Source organism: Schistocerca americana, chromosome 4 (assembly GCF_021461395.2).
Source record: "Schistocerca americana isolate TAMUIC-IGC-003095 chromosome 4, iqSchAmer2.1, whole genome shotgun sequence".
In the NCBI taxonomy this organism is placed as follows: domain Eukaryota; kingdom Metazoa; phylum Arthropoda; class Insecta; order Orthoptera; family Acrididae; genus Schistocerca; species Schistocerca americana.
This window is the reverse complement of record NC_060122.1, coordinates 613,404,904-613,426,343: the sequence shown is the minus strand read 5'-3', so window position 1 is coordinate 613,426,343 and position 21,440 is coordinate 613,404,904. Positions and strand designations below refer to the sequence as shown.

The 21,440-nt window shown below is 42.0% G+C and overlaps 1 protein-coding gene across 1 annotated transcript in view; it reads left to right on the top strand.

Annotated features, from left to right (window-relative positions):
- The window catches only part of LOC124613656 (venom allergen 5-like), a 96,061-nt gene that overhangs the window by 49,776 nt on the left and 24,845 nt on the right, over positions 1-21,440 (top strand). The window contains exon 3 of the mRNA XM_047142372.1: positions 4,584-4,742. Within this exon, the coding sequence (XP_046998328.1) occupies positions 4,584-4,742 (159 nt within the window). The remainder of the gene's footprint in view (positions 1-4,583; positions 4,743-21,440) is intronic.

Below are 21,440 nucleotides of genomic sequence, written 5' to 3'. Positions count from 1 at the left end.
GTATTTACTGACTGCCCACTCCACTATATTCCCGAGGGAACAGCTTAATTCTGATTGGCTGTTGATCTAAACGACCAATCAGAATGTTCCTTACAGATCATTCTCGCGGCAGAGCTTGCTTATCCAATCAATAGTCTGATAGTAATTAACATCATTAAAACTTCAATTTCTAATATGTTCTCCAAATCGATAAATAAACTTATTCCGTCTCTAACTTTCATTCTGGCTGCTTTTATACAAAAGCAAGCTCACACCGACATACGTCATCTGAATCATGGTTGCACCATAACTTTCCAACGGTCTATTTGTACAAAGTTTTATAAAAATGACGTATTAAGTTTTAACATATGTCCCACATACACTCTCTCAATCATTCTCATGCACTCATAACAAAATATAATCAAATAATAATTTTGACTGATTTTTGTATTACGTAACGCTCAGTGACTATAGTTTTGAAAAGAAAATTCTGACTGATTGATTTTATGCACTGATAAATTTGTAGTGGCTTCTAATGATGATGAAAGTCAATCTGTATTTATTCCTAACTTGGTTTAAAAAAAAAAAAAAAAAACAAGCGTTGTTTTTAGGACTTTTAGGTAATTTTCTTTAGCTCGGGCACTATAATAAACAAAAATTTTAAATTTTAACAGCGTCATTCCATTAATAATAAGAGGCTGTGTAGCAAATTTGAACAAAATCGGATAATAACTAACATGGATTATTTAGATTCGTAGAGGGTATGAATCTTCGTATTGACTGTTACGCTAGACCGTTTGCAGCCATTCATGAACTTCATGTTCCCAAACAGCGATAGCATTTTTATGGATGACAATGCGCCTTGTCACCAAGCCACAGTTATCGAAGAACATTCTAGATAATTAAAGCGAATGATTTGGCCTCCCAGACCACCTGACATGAATCCCATAGAACATATATGGGACATAATCGACAGATCAGTGCGTGCACAAAATCCTGCACTGGCAACAATTTCGCAATTAGGAGGTATCTCATGAGTTTCGACATCTCATTGTACATCACGTTGCCAACGATTGTCGGATTCGAACAAATCACAATAGTGACGAAGATTTCCTGCTAGCAACACCAGAGACTGTGCTCTGGATCAAAGAACTGGACTTTCTGTTATGATACATATGTAAACATGTCAAGCTCATCATTTCTCATTTGTATGTTGGCAATTTTGTGTATCAGTCATGTGCTAAATAATAAATGATAATACACTCCCCCTACTGCCAACAGGTTGGCATCAGCCTAGGTGGCAGTCTACAGCCTTTGGATTATATAAACATTCTAGGTTCATACATTGTGGTTTTGGTCTCCAGCCCTAAACTCTGTTTGATGCAGCTATCAACGCTTCTCCGTCCTGCGCAAGCCTCTTCATCTCTGTAAAACTACTGCACAAAACATCCATTTTAACCGGCCTGTTATTCCGAATCCATTTTCGCCACTCACTCTACCATTACTAAACCAACGATTCCTTGATCGTTCAGGATGTGTCCTATCAACCGTCATGTTATGGCCCAGATTTCTTTTTCCCCAATTCGATTCGGTACTTAATTTGTCCAGGTTTCACTTCCGTCTGAAGCTACATTTCGGAGAAATGCTTCCAAATAGACTCCATAACACCTAAATTTATGTCAAATGTTAACTGACTTCTCATTTTAAGAAATGCTTTTCTTGCTCTCTGTCTTGACCGTTGTTAGTTATTTTATAGCTAAAATAGTAATTTGGCCACGTGCTATTATCCTTGTTTTACTTTTGGTAACGTTCATCTTATAGCGCTTTTCGAGACAAGTCCATTCCACTCAATTGATCTTCTAAGGCCTTAGACACCTCTGACACAACTACAGTGTTATCAGCAAACCTCTCAGCTTTCGTTTTTACAAATTTCTCCTTTGTTTCTTTTACTGCCTGCTCAATGTACAGGTTGGGTAAAGTTGGGAAGAGGCTACAGTCCTCTCTTACTCCCTTCTCAACCACTATTTCCCTTCCATATCGTTCGATTCTTATAACAGTAGTCTGGTTTCCGTATAAGTTGTAAATAACTGTTTAATTTCTTGATTTTATCTTTGCCACTTTCAGTATTTCAAAGAGTAATTCCTATCAACAGTCCAAGTTGTCAAAATCATCAGTAAATCTACCAGTATTATAAATGTATCTTTAACTTTCTTCAGTCTGTCTCCTAAGATAAGTCGTTTGGTCAATATCGCCCCACATGTCCCTACGTTTCTGTGGTTCTCAAACTGATCTTCACAGTGACCGAATTCTACCACTTTTCCCATTCTTCTCTCAATACAACGTAGCTTGAAAAAGTGAGTTATACAAGGCGTCGCACCCTAAGACCATTGTGCGACAAAAGTGGCTCATTGTCATAAAAAACACATGTTCTGGATATTCTGTGGACACAGTGCTGCTGTGGTACGGATAGGGAGTGAAATAGCGTGACAGTTGGAAATGTACTCCAGAGTTGAAGTGCTCGGGATAGTGCAGACGTATGTGGGTAAAACGTTTAAGCTGCATACAGATTCACTGTGAAATTCTGACCGTTGACCAAATGAAATGTCGTGTCCAGCCGTAGGATAATGGTACCAATTTGACCAAGACCACACTGACTTGGATGATGCTGATCAGGAAGGAAGGCCATCGACATCGACCACAGACGGCCTTGGAAGCCGATTTGCCCACAAAGAAGACGTTCACACTATGGTACTCGAATGACTCCATGGCCAAAGAACGTATTGCTTTCGTGAAAGAAACGAGCGACTGGTAGCACGCTCCGATAGCGGCATACAAAGACTTAGTGATATTGCTGAAAAATAATGTATGCAGCTGTGTCACTTTTTAAGTGTAGTGTAGCATTCATGAACCGTTACTTGGCCTTCCATGATAGTATGTGGCATACTTTTTGAAGGCCACTCTTCATACGACTCAGAATTTTACCATGATTTATTACATTGATGGTTCGACAATATTCACACCTGTCAACAATTTACATATTTGGAATTGCAGTTATTACAGTCTTTTTGAAGTATGACAGTATTTTGCCTGTTTAATATACCTTATACTTCGTGGAATAGTTTTATAATGGCTAGCTTTCGCAGGGGGTCTGAATAATTCTGAGAGAATGTGGCGTACTCCTGGAGCCTTGTTTCGACTTAGGTCTTACAGTGCTCTGTCAAATTCTTCTCACAGTATCATATATCCCACCTTATCTTCGTGAAAGTCGTGTTAAAATTCTGTACTATTGTCTTCAAGATTGTTTTACTTGTACAGACGCTCTATGTATTCCTTCTCTGTATTGCTTGGAAGAGACTTGCCATTTGAAATGATAATAATAGTCATAAAGGTGCTTCTCCTTTCTCCAAAGTTTTCTTTAATTTTCCTACAGTAAGCATAAATTTTCCCCATAGTCATATATGCTTGTAAAGCCTTCCATTTCTCCTCTAGCTATTTTTGCTTTGCCGTTTTACACCTCCTGTCATGTTAATATTTGATTTGTCTGCATTTCCTTTTGTTTGCTTTATTTGCTACATTTTACATTTTCTACTTTCATTAGTTAAATTCAGTCTCTCTCACGTTATACCCGGGTAACTACTAGGCCTTGTCCTTTTGCCCATTTGATCCTCTGCTACCTCCACTATTTCATCTGTCGAAACTAATCATTCATCTTCTGTTGTACCCCTTTTCCCTGTGTCAGAGAATCGTTGCTGAACGCTGGTTTTAAAACGCGCAAGAACCTCTGGTTCTTTCAATTTATCCAGGTACCATCTGCTTAGTTTCTTCAATTTTAATCAGCAGTTCTAACCAGTAAATTGTGATGGAAGTCTGCCCGTGCAAATGTTTTGCAGTTTAAAATCTAGTTTCTAAATCTCTGTTTTACCATGATGTACTCTGTATGAAACCTTCCTAACTTGAAAATAGTTGACAATGTTTACTACAAGAAGTTGCTGATGTGGATATACGAGTACATGGTCTTTATTATAAGGATGATGTTATGGAACCTCCTGGTAATTGTTGGAAGGGACTGGTCTGTGGAGAGTGTTGGAGGGGACGACAGGCAGAAAATGATATGGAATGTCTACCTGGGAGGGAACTTATCGGAAGTGTTAGGAGATGAGACGATCGGTATTTCATCTGGGCAAGGTAAGAGAGTGCTGGGACCTTCATTTGGAATCGAGAGGAATATGGTGCATATGGTAGGGGCTGGTCTGTGGAGAGTGTTGGAGGGGATGTCAGGCGGAAAATGATATGGAATGTCTACCTGGGAGGGAACTTACCAGAAGTGTTAGATGAGATGATCGGTATTTCATCTGGGCAAGGCAACAGCGTGCCGGGACTTTCATTTGGAATCGAGAGGAATGGGTGGTACAGGTTGCGCCATCTACAGTTGGTAAAGTAGGACAGGGAAGTGGGTAGTCTGCATTAAGGTTGATAAACGTTCGGAGAGAAAGAGAGCTCTGTTACTAGACACTCACATAGCGCTTCCTCAGAGATTTCTCGGCTGCCCCTCTTGCCTTGGCCCCAGAGACCGCTCCAGCTGAGCAGGCTGTGCGCTGTTGCAGGGCATGAGCCAGTCGTGCAAGTCCCGCATGCTGAGCCGCGGCCTGCGGAAGGGCGACATCCAGCTGATCCTGTACCTGCACAACCAGCTGCGCTCCAGGGTCGCGCTCGGCCGTGAGTTCCGCGGCAACCAGCCGCCCGCCGCCGACATGCGCAAGCTGGTGACGTCACCCCACACCTCTCTCTTGCCACTCTCTCTGACGCTAGTGCTCACATGAACAAGTTGGTGACTCCACCCCGCACCTCTCTCTTGCCGCTCTCTCTGACACTAGTGCTCACATGAACAAGCTGGTGACGTCACTCCCACCTCTCTCCTCTCACTCTGTCTCTCACTAGTGCTCACATGCATGTTGACGTCACCCCACACCTCTCTTTTGTCACTCTCTCTGACGCTAGTGCTCACATGCACAAGCTGGTGACTTCACCCTCCAGCTCTCTCCTCACACTCTCTGTCACACCAGCGCTCCCAGTGATGAGACTATGCCAACTGGGTTGAATGCCTAATTCATCAGTGTAAACGAGTAATTCACTAACTTTACTTATTAGTCTTTGAATATCGTGATGAAACAATTAGAGCTGACATTTTAGACTGAGTTAATTATTATTAGGTGGGAAAGAATTCTGGAGTTTCCTTTCTGGCTCATGGAAGATGACTCTCAGCTATCTTCTTCCCTAAATTATGATAACAGCACAATGAAAACGTAACAGTACATTTCCTATGTCCTTTTATAATAATAATAAGTTTATTGCAGCCAAATAGCCATACAAATTCAATGTACAGTGATCAATAAGATAAATTAGAAACTTCACATATTGTGATTTGCATAGTCACTTATTGTTCGTATCCTTTTGGTACAGAGCTCTATATGGTAACGTTTGCAAATTTGGTGACACAGTTTACACTCACACATTTCGTTTGGTTCAAGATATGACGTGTTGTTGCAAATAAGGTGGTGGAAAACATGGACTGCCAATCTGGTGATCACGTGTCTCGTTTCGAAGTTTCCCTTTGTCCATGTTCGGTCAATCATGGCACCTGTGCTATAAAATTCTGGAGGTATGTCTTCCCTTATTTTCTTCAATGTTTTAAGTAGACTTTCCAAGGCGCTGCTATTGGGTAGCATCAGAATTGTCCGAAGGTCTTCAATGAGGAAGGGTTCCCTCGCCAGCAGGTATACAAGTCTCGAACGTGTTGTTTTCGACACTCCTATTGCTTTCTTTATATAGGTCCCCTTCACTCTTTCTAGTGTTGTTAGGTTGTTCACTGTAAGGTGTGGTCCAATAATTTCTATGCCGTACGTCAGTACTGGGAAGATTTTGGCTCTGAATAGTGCCATTGCAGTCTTTAGGCTAAGGGATCTGATGTATTGTATTTCATGTATTGCCATTATTGCTTGCATTGCTTTCTCTGTTACATGTTTTGTGAAACATTTTGCAGTTGTTTGTATTGGGACCCCTAGGTACTTGTAGTACGGTACAATCTTCAGTTTTCTCTCTCGTATAAAGATGTCAGCTGATGCAGGTATTCTACTTCCATTTCTGAGTACCATCATTTCTGTTTTCGCCACATTTATTTCGAAGCCGTGTTCGACACACCAATCTTCCATATCGTTTATCGCTTCTTGTAACTTTGCAATATTTTTGCACCTATTACAATATCGTCTGCATATGCATATGAGACTACACCCTCCCTTTGGGGTATTCTGACAATTTCTTCCGCTGCAAGGATAAATAACAGAGGACTCAGTGGGTCTCCCTGTAGTACTCCGTTTGATTGGAGTATCGGCTCCGATAGGGAGAGATTGTCTGATATTCTTACTTCGTTCCATTGCAGTATTGCGCTTATAATTCGTGTCGAGATGTTGTTTTTTGCCAGGGTTTCCTTTAGTTTTTTGGCATTAATTTTCTGTTTATAAAGTCAATGGCTTTTGTAGAATCTATAAATACTACATAGAACTTTTCTTTGTCTTCAAGGGCTTCCCATACGCTCTTTAGCAGGAGTTCTATTTCTGTCAGAGTTTATCTTCCCGTTCTGAATCCTATTTGGCTTCCGGGGAGGTGTTCGTCGATTATTTGCTTTATTCTTTCTGTTATGTCCTTTTATCAGAGGCTATAATGACGTAGCAAGTTAATTTTCAGACGAAACTGACAAACTGTTTTGTGGTAGGTAAGAGCTTCTCTTTTGAGTTCCTTGTAAAAGTTTGTTTTTGGGCATCTTCCCCTCATAAAGCCTTTTAATCGCACGGTATTTCAATCCTCAGTGAATAAACAAGTTTACGTTTCAAAGTGTAGCAACTAGACTGGTTGTGCAAACTTTAAAGACCAACGTAGTTTGCTCACTTTCAAGTAACATAATTTGATGGCACTTGGGCCATACATAGAAACAATTGCTGCAATATGGTACTTAAGGTAGCGGAAAGAAACGCGTAGTGAGAGGAATGGAAATGAAGATTTTATTCAAAGACGCTATATACACTGAACTCAATGCAATTCACCCTGTCTTCTGTAAATAAGAATGGACAGGGCATGGTTCGTAATAAAGTGTGCGATCACCATAAATGGCAACGCGTGATCTGCAAGGTGCTCCCATGGTGGCGACAAGGTTGGTAAGGAGTTCTTGTGGTAGAGCGTTCTATTCGTCCACCAGCGAGGTTGGCAATTGCTGGATGATCGTTGGTGCATATGGACGCGCTGCAACCACGTCTCTCCAATGCCTTTCACACGTGTTCTATGCTATTTAAGCCGGGGGAACGGACAGGCCAGTTCATTTGCCCTAGCACATCGTCACGCACAAAAACGAAATTAGAGCCGACAGCACCCCTCAAGAGACGCACGTGGGGAACTGGTACAGTGTCACAATAATGTGACCGGTGAGTGTACTGCGTTAAAAGATTTGGAGGTTAGTCACACATGCAACGTTTTGCCTTCCCACACTTTAAACCTCGACAGCCAAAACGATCACAGTTGACAATGTACCTGGGTGCAATGAGTATTCCCACGTCTTGACATATAGGATACGTCCAGTATTGTCGAACATGATTGTTTTTTTGGTCCAGATGTTATGGTGTGAGGAGGCATAATTTTACCTGGTCATGCTGAGGGTAAATCTTTCAACACAGCACCTTTCCAGTCAACGCTACTGTGGCACTGTGCCCCTTAGCCATGTGCATCTTTGCAGGGATGAAATCGGCAATAACTTTATTTTTACAGATGGCAATGCGCGACCGCACCACATAGTACAGGCGGAGGAGCTCTAAAACCTTGTCGCCACCATGGGAGCACGATGCAGAGTGGTGGTCACACAGCCTATTAAGAACCTTTTGTAATCTCCAGCAGACCATTACAGGACTTCAATGTAATTATTGTCTTAAAATGAAAGTGGCATTTCTGTACGTCTCTTTGCATATTTCTTTCAGTTATCTTCTGCATAGTACCATAACAGTTCTTTCTGCGCGTGGTCCAGTTTTCATTGAGCTCTTTTACGTGTCAACGACACACTATCCGAAAGTTACTTTGCATATCAACGTCCATCTTTACAGCCTCTGAGAATTTCTCTCACAAGAGGGGACGAAACGTTGCGTACGGGAATATACATACATCAAAAAAGTATTGCATCACCTAGGTTCCGAGAGTTCCGGAACCTTTACAGAAAATTGGAATGGAAATCTACATATACATCATTTACGCCCTTTTTTTTGCTCATGAAAACTACACATTGCATCTTGTACCACCATACAGCGAGACCTTCAGAGGTGGTGATCCAGACTGCTGTACACACCGGTACCTCTAATACCCAGTAGCACGTACTCATGCATTGATACTTGCCTGTATTCCTCGTGGCATACTATCCACAAGTTCATCAAGGCACTGTTGGTCCAGATTGTCCCATTCCTCAATGACGACTCGGCGTGGATCCCTCAGATTGGTTGGTGGGTCACGTCGTACATAAACAGCCCTTTTGATTCTATACCAGCCATTATCGATTGGGTCCATGTTTGGAGAACATACTGGCCACTCCAAAGTAGAGCTATGTCGTTAGCCTGAAGAAAGTCATTCACAAAATGTGCACGATGGGGGCGCGAATTGTCGTCCATGAAGACGAATGCCTCGCCTATATACTGCTGATATGGTTGCATTATCGGTCGGAGGATGACACTCACGTAACGTACAGCCGTTACAGTGCTTTCCATGACCACCCCCACGGCGGCTCCAAATAATGCCACCCCCAAAAAGCAGGGAACCTCCACCTGCTGCACTCACTGGACAGAGTGTCTAAGGCGTACAGCCCAACCGGGTTGCCTTCAAACACGTCTCCGACGATTGTCTGCTTGAAGGCATTTGCGACACTCATCGGTGAAGAGAACGTGACGCCAATCCTGAGCGGTCCATTCGGCATGTTGTTGGGCCCATCTGTACAGCGCTGCATAGTATCGTGGTTGCAAAGATGGACCTCGCCATGGACGTCGGGAGTGAAGTTGCGCATCATGCAGCCTACTGCAGTTTGAGTCGTAAGACGACGTCCTGTGTCTGCACGAAAAGCATTATTAAACATGGTTGCCTTGCAGTCAGGGTTCCTCCGAGCCATAATCCGTAGGTAGCGGTCATCCACTGCAGTAGTAGCCCTTGGGCGGCCTGAGCGGGACATGTCATCATCGACAGTTCCTGTCTCTCTGTATCTCCTCCATGTCCGATCAACATCGCTTTGGTTCACTCCGAGACGCCTGGACATTTCTCTTGTTGAGAGCCCTTCCTGGCACAAAGTAACAATTCGGACGTGATCAACAGCGGTATTGACTGTGTAGGCATGGTTGAACTACAGACAACACGAGTCGTGTACCTCCTTCCTGATGGAATGAGTGGAACTGATCGACTGTCGGACCCCCTCCGCCTAATAGGGCTGCTCATGCTTGGTTGTGGGCGGGTTTAGTTTCATCACTGAACAGTCAAACGGACTGTGTTTGTGATACAATATCCACAGTCAACGTCTATCTGCAGAAGTTCTGGGAACTGGGGTGATGCAAAACTTTTTTTGATGTGTGTACTTTACAGCTTGATTATTGGCCGTGGAACCGAAGTAACCAGGGATGCACATATTGATTGTCAGGTCTTGAATTTTTGACGCACTGAAATGTTCCCAACACGATTGTACCCATCGCAACTGCGTAAACGAGGAAGATTTAACATCCTGTCGACGGCAGGGTCTTTGTGAATGGGTCAGAAGCCAGGATACAAAAATGAAGGCCAAAGAAACAGGCTGTTACGTCACCGTAAGAACCATTCCCGTTAAGCGATTTCGGTAACCATGAAAAACTAACTCTAGATTGGACTACAGTATGTCAGGGTGTTCACTCACCAAGATGGTTGCAGATAACGAGCTGTAAAAGGAAAACATCTATAACGCAAAACACAGAATATCATAAAAATCACAGCATACGGTGACAAGGTATATAAAAATTGTAATCTGATTTTCAGATTTGTGAATACTTTTTTAAAAAAACTTAAACTTATTTATGTACATTTAGCAAAGACCAATTTTCCGGATATTTAAAAGAAAGATAATGAAAAATACAGTGATTATTGTGTAACTTCAGCGAAACTACTCAGAGAGAAAGGAGAAAAAAACTGTGGTAGCTCAAGGCGGATCCCATCCAAAAACAAATTTATTTGTAAGCGAACTTGGGTATAAGTGATTCAGCCTCGAGGTGAAAACTTCATAATTATTTATTGCAAATTCACTATACACAGGCTACAGCCACGTATTAAAAATGTCATGTTTCTTAACAAATATGTGCAAACATATGTGGCTGAAAGCAATCTGATACACAATTACATAAGCAATCATATTTCTTTTTTGGAATTACAGTAATTATCAGCAGCATTCTTAATACAGCGGAACTCATCTGCTTGCGAGTGGCTGTCTGGTCGGAAATAACTTTGTGCGACACCTGTAAACCTGCCTACCACTTCAAAAGATCCATCCGGTTACGTCAGGACTCCGTGTTGAGCACGTAATTAATATAGTTAGGCATCCCAGCTTTAGAATCGAGAATATCAACAACTTGTTTCGATATAGATCCTGAGAAGATATCAGTCGCGGGAATTCCAAGCCCGTATCAAAATTTCTACAATAGTTCCTCAGACTAACCCGGACATACAAAAACAGGCTAGCAGGAGATTTCAGTTTATATATGTAGATACAGACGTTTTTCATAAAATAATAGTTACTTATTTTTACTAAAACAAGAGTACACCTTACATTTTATGTTTGCTTGCAGTAATGTTCGTCTATCACACTTTTGATGGGTAATGAATGGAGTGTATGTTCTAAAAGCGAAAACGTATTTTTTATGAAACATAGTTACAATTAAACAACTTTCAAATTTTTTTTAGTTGCATTGTGAAACATTGTTTCTTGCCAAATGTCATGTTTCTGCGTCAACGGGAAGTATCCTTAACGTTTTGGTGAGTGAGTTTTCAAGTATCAAATTATGTGACTTGAATGGCCACATCTTTTGATTGCATTGACTTTAGAAGCTCGAAATTTTTACACCGCCGAGAAACCACAGACCTTAGTGTGAGATATAAGTTTCAATTTGGTACGCCAATCTGTTCAAGAGAAAAGGCAGTCGTAACGAACTGATGGACAGGCAGACGGATGAAAAACTACAAAAATGTTTTTTCGTGCTGTCTAATTACAAATTAACATTTTCTGACTTCTCCTTTACTTTTCCTGTGAATCCATGCTTCTTGGCAAATTTTATGATTATAAGTCAATGGGAAGTAGCCTGTAGGTTTTGATGGATGGGTTTGCAAGTTTCAAAATACATGAGATATATGGTCGAATCTTTTGACTGAAATGACTTAGAAGCTTAAATGTCATACACCTCCAAGAGGCCACAGACCTTAGTATGTGACATAAATTTGAATTTGATAAGCCAACCTGATCACGGGAAAAAGAGTTCTTAGCAGATGGACAAATAGATGGATAAAAAATGAAAATAAATCTTTTCCGTGTTATATAAGTACAAATTAACTATTTTCGGATTTTTTCCTTTACTTGTATTGTGAAACGTTGCTTCTTGCCAAATTTCATTATTCTAGGTCAACGGGAAGTACCCTACAGGTTTAGATCAGGTTCTCGATTATCAAAACATGTGACATAAATGGCCGTATCTTTTGATTGCATCGAGTTAGAAGCTCAAAATTTTTGCACCGCCACGTGACCATACACTTCAATATGTGACACAAATCTGAAAGTAACACGTTTACCATTCCTGAGAAAAAGGATAATAAATTGTGGATTTTTCCATACTACATACTTTGAACAACTGACTCACACAGTCAAAGTTCATTTAACATTAACACCGTTGTTCTACACCGTAACTGCATTCATTATTATAATGTATCTTGATAAAACATCTTTTACTTGCAACTAACTCTTTGGTAAAAATTCCTGCACCATAAATTGACCGTCTTCCAGTACTGTTAAATGTCCTTCTTCATAGCACGTTAGTTAAGACTGGTAAGTACTACACTCTCTCTTTCACGCTCAATTTTACGTTCCATCTTTGAACTACAAAGTTACATACAATGACATCTGTTACCTGTCCTTTACCACCCAGTGAAGGTCATCTAAGCACGTAATAGCCAAAAATACTCTTTGTTCTATACCACCTGCTGTATTTATTCTTTCCTCTTCTTATTGCATTTGTTTACGTAATTGTCGTTTAAGAAATGTACTCCTCAATATTGGATTATATACCTGTGTTCTGTGCATATTCACCTAAAAAGTATACCATCACACACTACAGTTCTCTCTCCGGAAAGGAGATTTACTTTGATTGAATTACCTTTATTAACATATACCGCCATAAAGTCAACAACTATTTGCCTTGAACCACACTCAGTCTTAATAACGATGGTGGGCTTCGATTCATTCCACCGTAGAGAAAATTATACGCTTTGGTTCCCCACTGCATAGATAATTGTTGGCTACAAAAGCATAATCTATCTGTGAGAATCTCTCTTAATTAACATTATGCAGTCAATGATAATTAGTAGAGATTTTAAGCTCTAGCTGAATGTTTGGCTGAGCACTATCGGCTACTAGTACTAAAGTTAAACTATTCACAATTATTAATCATATAAAACCCAACCATTTTAGTATACAGAACTTCCAAATGCACAGAAAAATTCCTGTCAATGTTAACTTTTATTGGGTTAATACCGAAAGCGGCCAGAGTTATATTCTCGACCTGCACATTTAGAGTACATTGCTTCTGTCAAATGATTGTTTTCCTTCTAATAGAAGTATGTTAGTTTACTTGTTTTAGCTTTGCGTATTAATGTTACTACTCTTGTACTATTAACTGAACAAACTAAGATCCTAAAGTACTTCCAAGAACGCGTTATTTCTTGACCAGTCAGGCTTAATGATAACATAACACATACTTCCCACTCTAAACTTGGTGTCCCATTAACAGATATACTGTTTATAATGTCTCATATTTTTCTAATTTCTTATTGTATTAGACAAGTACGATAAAAAAGTCAGACATCTTTTATAAGCGTCATATCGTTGAGAATGTCTTAATCATGAGCGCCTATCCAGAAATTGTTAGTTTCCAACTGACACTTGTAAAACATTACACGATAATCCAAGTTAATAAAAACAACTAAATAAATAATAAGTAAACAATTTACGCAAATATAAAAACGTCCCATATCCTTAACAGTAAAGCCAGTAACCGCTTACAAAAATAAAAATTAAATTGTCATCACTAGGATGAAGGTGAAATGTTTGACAACAACAAGTCGAAACAATAAAGATTCATTGTTTTCTTACTCATGAGGAACATTTTGTACTTTGTTACATCATTCTTTTTTCCGGACATGGATAACAACGTCTTAGCATCCTCTCTATCTTTTTCCTTATGTGAAATTATTGGTAGTTAATGATACACTTTGATTTTTGTCTAAAATGGAATGTTCAGTACTTCCAAACACTCCCTTTCTTTATTGTCATATGAAAAACTATATTTCCTTATATTATTTTATTGCATTTAATATCTGACGCCTTCTAACATTTCTTCTTTTATGTAATATGGAATACGTGATTAATCCTTACATGCTAAAACCATGATATGCACATTCTTACATTATCTGGGAAGCTAACCTCCATGGCCTCGTAAAATAATCATTTTGGCTACATTTGATTTATGTATATGAGCGTACTCTTCATGTTGTTCCACATGTTATGTTCACTAGCCTTAGGCCTATGTTTAAATAAGCTAGAGGAAGTATTATCTACAGAAAATCAGCACATCACAGAGTTTGAAAGGGGCCTGATTGTGGTTCTCCATTAAACCAGCTGGTCCAATTGTACAATATCCAGATTTTTGGAGTATTCGGTTATGATGATGGGCTGATGTTGGACTGTATGGCAACGTGAGGACATGCCTACTCATAATCAAGGTTGTTGTCAATCAAGTCTGACTACTACAGGTTGATTTAGTAAGCACGGATGTTTATGGAGATTATAAACCAACTCCAGCGACAAACGCTGCAAGAGAGGCGTTGTGCGTCATGTTTTCGTTCACTGTTAAACTTCCGTGAGCATACGTCCCTAGAAGAGCCACCAAATATATTGCCTCCTGCTAAGTATATCTCGCGAGAACAACATCAAGATAAAATAAAGGGAATTAGAGCCCAAAACTTACCGACGACCGTTCTTGTCGCGTACCATTCGCGACTAGAACAAGAAAATGGAGAGGGCAGGGAAGTGACAGTAGTACACAAAATACCGTCAGCCACAAAGAGCAGGGTGGCTTGCAGAATATAACCGTCTACGTAGATAGCCATACTGCACACCAAGTACATCGTATCCCTTGCACATCTGTGCCTGCCATCAGAGAACAAGTTATGAACTGCCTGCAATATTCAGTGTCATCCCGTAACATAGGTCGGGGACGAGCAGCAGCCGAACATGTGAAGGCTGCCGTTAACACCAAAGCACAACAGACTGCATTCAGAGAGTGTAGTCATGACTGGGAAAAATGGATTGCTGATGAAGGGGGTTGCATTGTGTTGAGCGATGAATCGCGGTTCTGGTCTACCCTGGATGACAACTGTTGGCTAGCAGGGCGGCAGTCTGGGGACACATCTCGTTCTTCCCAGGGTTTGGAGAGGCACAGCCGTGTTACTCCTAGAGTCATAGTGAGAGGAACTATCAGGCATGACAGGAAGTCACGGCTGGAAGTGACTAAAGCAACTGACAGCACGGTAGTACATCACTAACATCGTGAGTCCTCGTGCATGTGTTACCACTCATGCGGCAGAATTTTGGTGCCATTTTTCAACATGGCAATGCCCGTCCACATGTTTCACATGTGTCTATGAATTGACTGATTAATGCGAGGTACTACTGTGGTCAGGAAGGTCGCCAGATCTGTCGCCAGTAGAGTATGTGTGCGACCAGCTCGAATGATAACTTCACCCCAGCACAGTATCCAGTGCATTAAAGACCAGTTGCAAGAGTTGAGGGCCAGCTCACTTAAGGGAGGGTAGGACGTCAAACGGGCCGACTTGGAGCATGAGAGGCACCACAGTACATTTTAATTTCCACTGTCTATACTTTTACAAATAAATTACCCGCCAGGTTAGCCGAGCGCGCTAACGCGCTGCTTCCTAGACTCGGGTAGGCGCACCGGCCCCGGATCGAATCCGCCTGGCGGATTAACGACAAGGGCTGGTGTGTCGGCCAGCCTGGATGTGGTTTTTAGGCGGTTTTCCACATCCCCCTAGGTGAATACTGGGCTCGTCCCCACATCCCGCCTCAATTACACGGCTCGCAGACATCGGAACACTTTCGCACTATTCCATGGATTACACTAGTCGCAGACAGTTGGGGTCCAATAATTGCTACCTGGGGGGTACGGGGTGGCGGCAGGAACGGCATCCGTTATCAGTTCCTTACCGCGCGATTGCGCAACCGGAAGTGAATTTTCCAGCAACACGGGTCTGGTAATACTAGGACCCGTGTTGCGTTGCTCGAGCGCCAGAGACTAAGTCCGAATCAAGGTCACGCGTAAAAAGACGACTAAAGCAACCTCTTCCACTAAAATTGCCACATCTGATTAATCATGCTGACCCTGCGTATCTGCGGGACAAACGGTACAAGCAAAAGAAAGAAAGAAAAGATACTTTTACAAATAAATCCATAAAGCTTTGTCAGCGTGGCCAGGAAGGATTCAGGACTCACACTCATAGCAGTGAAAGTTCAAAAACACTACAAAACAAACTTTTTTACATGTGAAATTTCATCATTTTTTCGCTTACTATTTGCTACATTTGTTGCTATAGGTACACTTTTCTTCAGAAGTAAGAGAGATTGTTCGATGAATTTTGCACAGCATACAAACCATACTTAAGGTGTATGACTGAAGATATGCCATGTTCGGAAGCTAAACATTATGTCCTAGGCTGAAGTCGAGAAATAGCTTCCTTCAAACAACTGAAGCAATTACATCATCACCTTCCGCTCGTCGAATAAAAGTGTGGCGAAACAAGACAAATGGAAATAATAACCAAAACCTATAGGAAGAGCCCGCTGCCGATTTCCAAATACCCTACCAGACGTGGAAGGTTTTGAAAATACTGTGAGCTGGAGTGACGCAGTGCAAATCATTGATCACAGAGGTAAGAGGTCAAGTAAAAATAGTCCTTAGCCTGGCGACCATTTGTACACCATTCTGAAGAGCGGGCATGGTTTAACTATCGAGCAGCTCAGGGTTAAAATTTCAACATTACACACTTCCTTCAAACCAGGCATATCGGTTGATCCTTTCGCATTAGGTGTGGTCTAGAGTGGACGTCAAGCGGCTTATAAAAAGCATCATTTGTTCATAAGTGTTTTCTGAGAGAACGCTGAAACCATGAATTTTGGGTACGAAAAATATTAATTTAGGGGATGGCCACTTCTATAATTTCTATTCATGTCAGATTGTCGAAATTTTTACCATATTTTCCTAAGATGACGTTCTGGGGAAATCTTAAACTTTTTTTGATATCATTATCCGTTACCGATATCCAGAGATCAAAGTTACTGTATTTATGCAGAAAACAGCAAAAACCGGTTTTCGCACAGTGACCCGCAATTATCTATACAAACATTTGGAGAAATTGGTTTAAATATTATCCGTACATCCTTTAGACATTCATCTGGAAACACTAATTTCCCGTTTTCGAAAATCTATATTCGTTATCAAGATACACCAGACAAACATTGATTTTAGTGTACCAAAAGAGCCAGTTGTGGGGATGCCCACTTCTGTAATTTCTATTCATGGCAAATTGTCGAAATGTTTACTGTATCTTCTTAAGATTATGTCCTCGGGGAACGTTGAAAATTTTTTTGATACCATTATCCGTTACCGAGATCCAGTGGTTCAAATTTGCCGTGCTTGTGCACATAAAATACGCAAGTAATAGTAGTATTAGGCGTAAATGTAGTTTTAACTGATATAGTGAACGCATGGCAAAGGTTCTAGGGTCATCGCAAAGTTTCTGAGGTCATCGAACGATGTCTTTAGTGAGCACGTTCTCAGCAATAAAACTGTAAGACTCGCAATCTCTGTATGACAGGCACTTCACGCCTTTACAAATATGCCCAAGGTGGTACTGCAGTGACAGAAAATAGATTAAAGACAGTCTTAACATGTCTACGAACAGCTTAAAATGACTGCCAAAAATTACATAAAACTAGAAATATTAAAAATACAGTAAAATGTTTTCAATTATGTTTACACTTTTTTAAGATAAAAATCACAAGCCAGGCGTTTTCGATGAATTGTGATCGTTAAACTAAGCACCTAGGGAAAACGATTTTGTGTTACACTTATGTATGCGTACTTACTTGTTGCTTATATGTATCAAAGTATATTCACTCATACTCAGAAAAAAAACAGCACACCGTGAACGACTACAGATAGGACGCTCATATTCACAGGTCACGTACATTAGTATATTCTGCAGAAATGATTAGCATTTCAGTCACCTCGGTTCAGCATGTGACCTATTGCCTAGTGGGCACACGGTCCGCCATGGTCCGCCATGGTCCCCGATAACTTGTTCCATGTGTGGTGGCATCGACGCGTATAAGGCGGCGCGAATGACGTCCTGTGGTGTAGCCATCCATGCTGCATTCACCTGGTTTCAAAGTTCATCTGTGGTGGTTGGCATTGGGTCGCATCGCTGTTCCCGTCGTTTCACCATATTCCACAAATTTTCGATTGGCGACAAGTCTAGTGATCTGATGTGCCACCAAGAAGGCACGTGGTCGTACAGCAACATGTGGTCGTGCATTGTCTTGCTGAACAATGGCGTCTGGAGTGTGTGGCTACTGGTTGCAGGATGTCATTCAGTTAGGTCACACTGGTCACAACGCCCTCAACACGCAGCTGCTGTGATTTGTGGATGTACCCAATAGCACCCAGCACCACAAGGCCATGACTTCGAGCTATATGTCTTGTGCGGATGCAATCACTGTGATCCCGAACGCCCTGTTTACGCGAACCAAAATGCGGCCATCATTTTCAATCAAACCGAACCTGGATTCAGCCCAAAACGCTATTCTGTTCTCAGCGACGTCGTTCCATACACCACTGCTGTCTAGCATGTTTCTGCACATACGTCAAAGATAGGCGAAGAAGTGGACGACGCACACGTAACCCATGCTGTAATAAACGGCGACGGACTGTCAGCCCTGATAGTGTACAACGTGTTCCATTGTTCCACTATTGTGCCAGAACCATTCGGATGAGGTGTCACGGGTGTGGTCTGGGTGGTGTGACATGACCCATCTCGTGGTGTTCTACGGTCTTCCGTGAACCACTCTGCACACACCCGTTGCACTGCTGAAACACTTCGTCCCGCACGAGAAGCAATTTCCCGGATGGATGCATCACATTCTCTCATGCCAGTAATGCGCTCTCTTTCAAACTCACTGATTTGTTGGTACGGTTCGCGCATACGTCTGTGAGGCATCCTGCACGTCTGCTAAAGTTAGACTGACCTATTGCCTTCGGGGTATGGGGACAACGAGAGCAGCAGGCACATTTTGCCTGTAGGTGATGTAGCACCGCGATATCAATGTTGACCTTGAACCCGCCGGCCGACATGTTTAAAATTCTAATCATTTCTGCAGAACATATAATGTACATGTCCTGTGAATATGAATGTCCTATCTTCAGTCGTTCAAGATGTTCTGTTTTTTTCTGAACATGAGTGTATATGTGACAAAGTATATAAATAAACTTTCCAAACTTACTGATCCATCGAATAAACAGCACACTCTCCTGTAGCAGGGAAAAGAAGAGAAAAAGCGGAAAAATGCCCCTGTCGATACACAAAAAAGGCGACTGTGTTCCTGTTTAAAAGACTCTGACAGAAAAGTCGGGAACCAACTGCTTCAGTCCTCATTCCGACGTCCTGTGAATATAGACGCGCTTTTCGTGCTGAAAGAGAGTAACGGAGAGACAGTGAAGGTGGGAAAAAAACTGTGTGAGTGCGAGAGAGAGAGAGAGAGAGAGAGAGAGAGAGAGAGAGAGAGAAGAGACAGCGATGATTGGGGAGAGAAAATGATAGTGAAAGAGAAAGAGAGACGGATGGGTACGGGAGTAGTTGGAGCAAAAGAGAGAGAAGGCAGTGGAAATGAAAAACACAGACGAGTGGAGAACATACATAGGCTTGGAGCATCTGGAAGGTCCGAAAACGGCGAACTTCAACAGTGCTAAATTTTTTTTTAGGAAAGCTGAATGAGGACTGAAGCAACTGGTTCCCCACTTCCTCTCAGAGTCTGTTAAAGAGGAACATTCTAGCCTTTTCTGTGCTTCGACAGGAGGATTTTGGTTGTAGATATGTTTTGAATTTCAAATACAAAAGTACGACTCACGCCCCGTCCTCACAGCTTTGCTTCCGACAGTACCTTGTCTTCTACTTTCCACAATCCACAGAAGCTCTCCTGCGAACCTTACAGAACTAGCACTCCTAGAAGAAAGGATATTGCGGAGACATCGCTTAGCTACAGTCTGGGGGATGTTTGCAGAATGAGGACAGGGCGTGAGTCGTGCTTGGGTAGCTCAGATGGTAGAGCACTTGCCCGCGAATGGCGAAGGTCCCGAGTTCGAGTCTCGGTCCGGCACACGGTTTTAATCTGCCAGGAAGTTTCATATAAGCGCACACTCCGCTGCAGAGTAAAAATCTCACTCTGGAAACATCCGCCAGGCTATGGCTAAGCCATGTCTCCTCAATATCCTTTCTTCCAGGAGTACTAGTTCTGCAAGGTTCGCTGGAGAGCTTCTGTGATGTTTGAAACGTAGGAGACGAGGTACTGGCGGAAGTAAAGTTGTGAGGACGGGGCGTGAGTCGTGCTTGGGTAGCTCAGATGGTAGAGCACTTGCCTGTGAAAGGCAAAGATCCCGCGTTCGAGTCACGGTCCGGCACACGGTTTTAATCTGCCAGGTAGTCTTCATATTAGGCTAGTGGATGACTTTGTAGCGTTTTTGTTTTGTATTTTGGTATTCAGGTTGCTATGGGTTTGTTTACCGATTTTATTTGTAGTTTACAGTTGCTATTTCAGTCGCCGGTCGAAGTGGCCGTGCGGTTCTAGGGGCTGCAGTCTGGAACCGCGAGACCGCTACGGTCGCAGGTTCGAATCCTGCCTCGGGCATGGATGTGTGTGATGTCCTTAGGTTAGGTGGGTTTAACTAGTTGTACGTTCTAGGGGACTAATGACCTCAGAAGTTGAGTCCCATAGTGCTCAGAGCCATTTGAACCATTTTGCTATTTCAGTTTACATATTTTCAGTTTATCAATCGGAGATAGTGAATAGATTTAGTGGACGCTAAAAAATGGAATGCCAAGTGGAGAAACCGGAACATTTTCGACATATTCTTGTGTCTTAGTTCAATAGAGGGGTGGCAGTAGCGGAGGCTGCCAGAAACGTTTGCGCAATGTATGAGAACAATGCCATGAGACAGAGCACGGCAAGAAATGGTTTTGTCGTTTTAAGGAGGATCGTTTTGACATAAGTCTTTCCACGTTCAGGAAGACATTCGGGGTTTGATGAGGATCGTGTAAACGCATTAATCCACACTGATCCACGTCAGTGTACTCGAGACCTGGAAAATGTGATGAACTGTGACCACTCCATCATCCTGAGACATTTGCATGCAATAGGAAAGGTTCAAAAATCGGGTGTATGAGAATCGCATGCTCTAAGCCAAAAATCACAAACATCAACAGTTGGCCAAATGTGCATCTCTGCTTGCTCGTCGTTGACTAGCTCGCGAAAAGACCGACTAATCCTATCTTGTATTGTTACTTGTAACGTGAAATGGTTTGTTTCTGCTAACGTAAGGAAAAGAAAAAAATGGTTGGACCCAAACAAAGCAGGGACTCCCCGTACAAAGACGTGGACGCATGCACAATTGATAATGTTATGCATCTGGTGAAACACTGACGGTGTGGCGTACTACGACTTGCTTCCCCGAGGTGTAACCATCACTGCTGACACTTATTGACAACGAATTAAGATGTCTTGCAGACGCAGTCCACGAACAACGACCAGCAAGGCTGCGTGAAGTGGTTCTACTCCACGACAACGCCCGCCCGCATTCTGCTGGACTGGCAAGAAACACTGTACAGAAATTGCGTTGGGAAGTCATTCCGCACCCATTTTATTCACCTGATCTTCTGCTCTCTATAGAACACTCTTCAAGAAACTTCTTTCCCCGATGAAAATGTGCTCAGAACATGGCTCGACGAGTTGTTCGCCTGAAAACCACATGATTTATACAGTT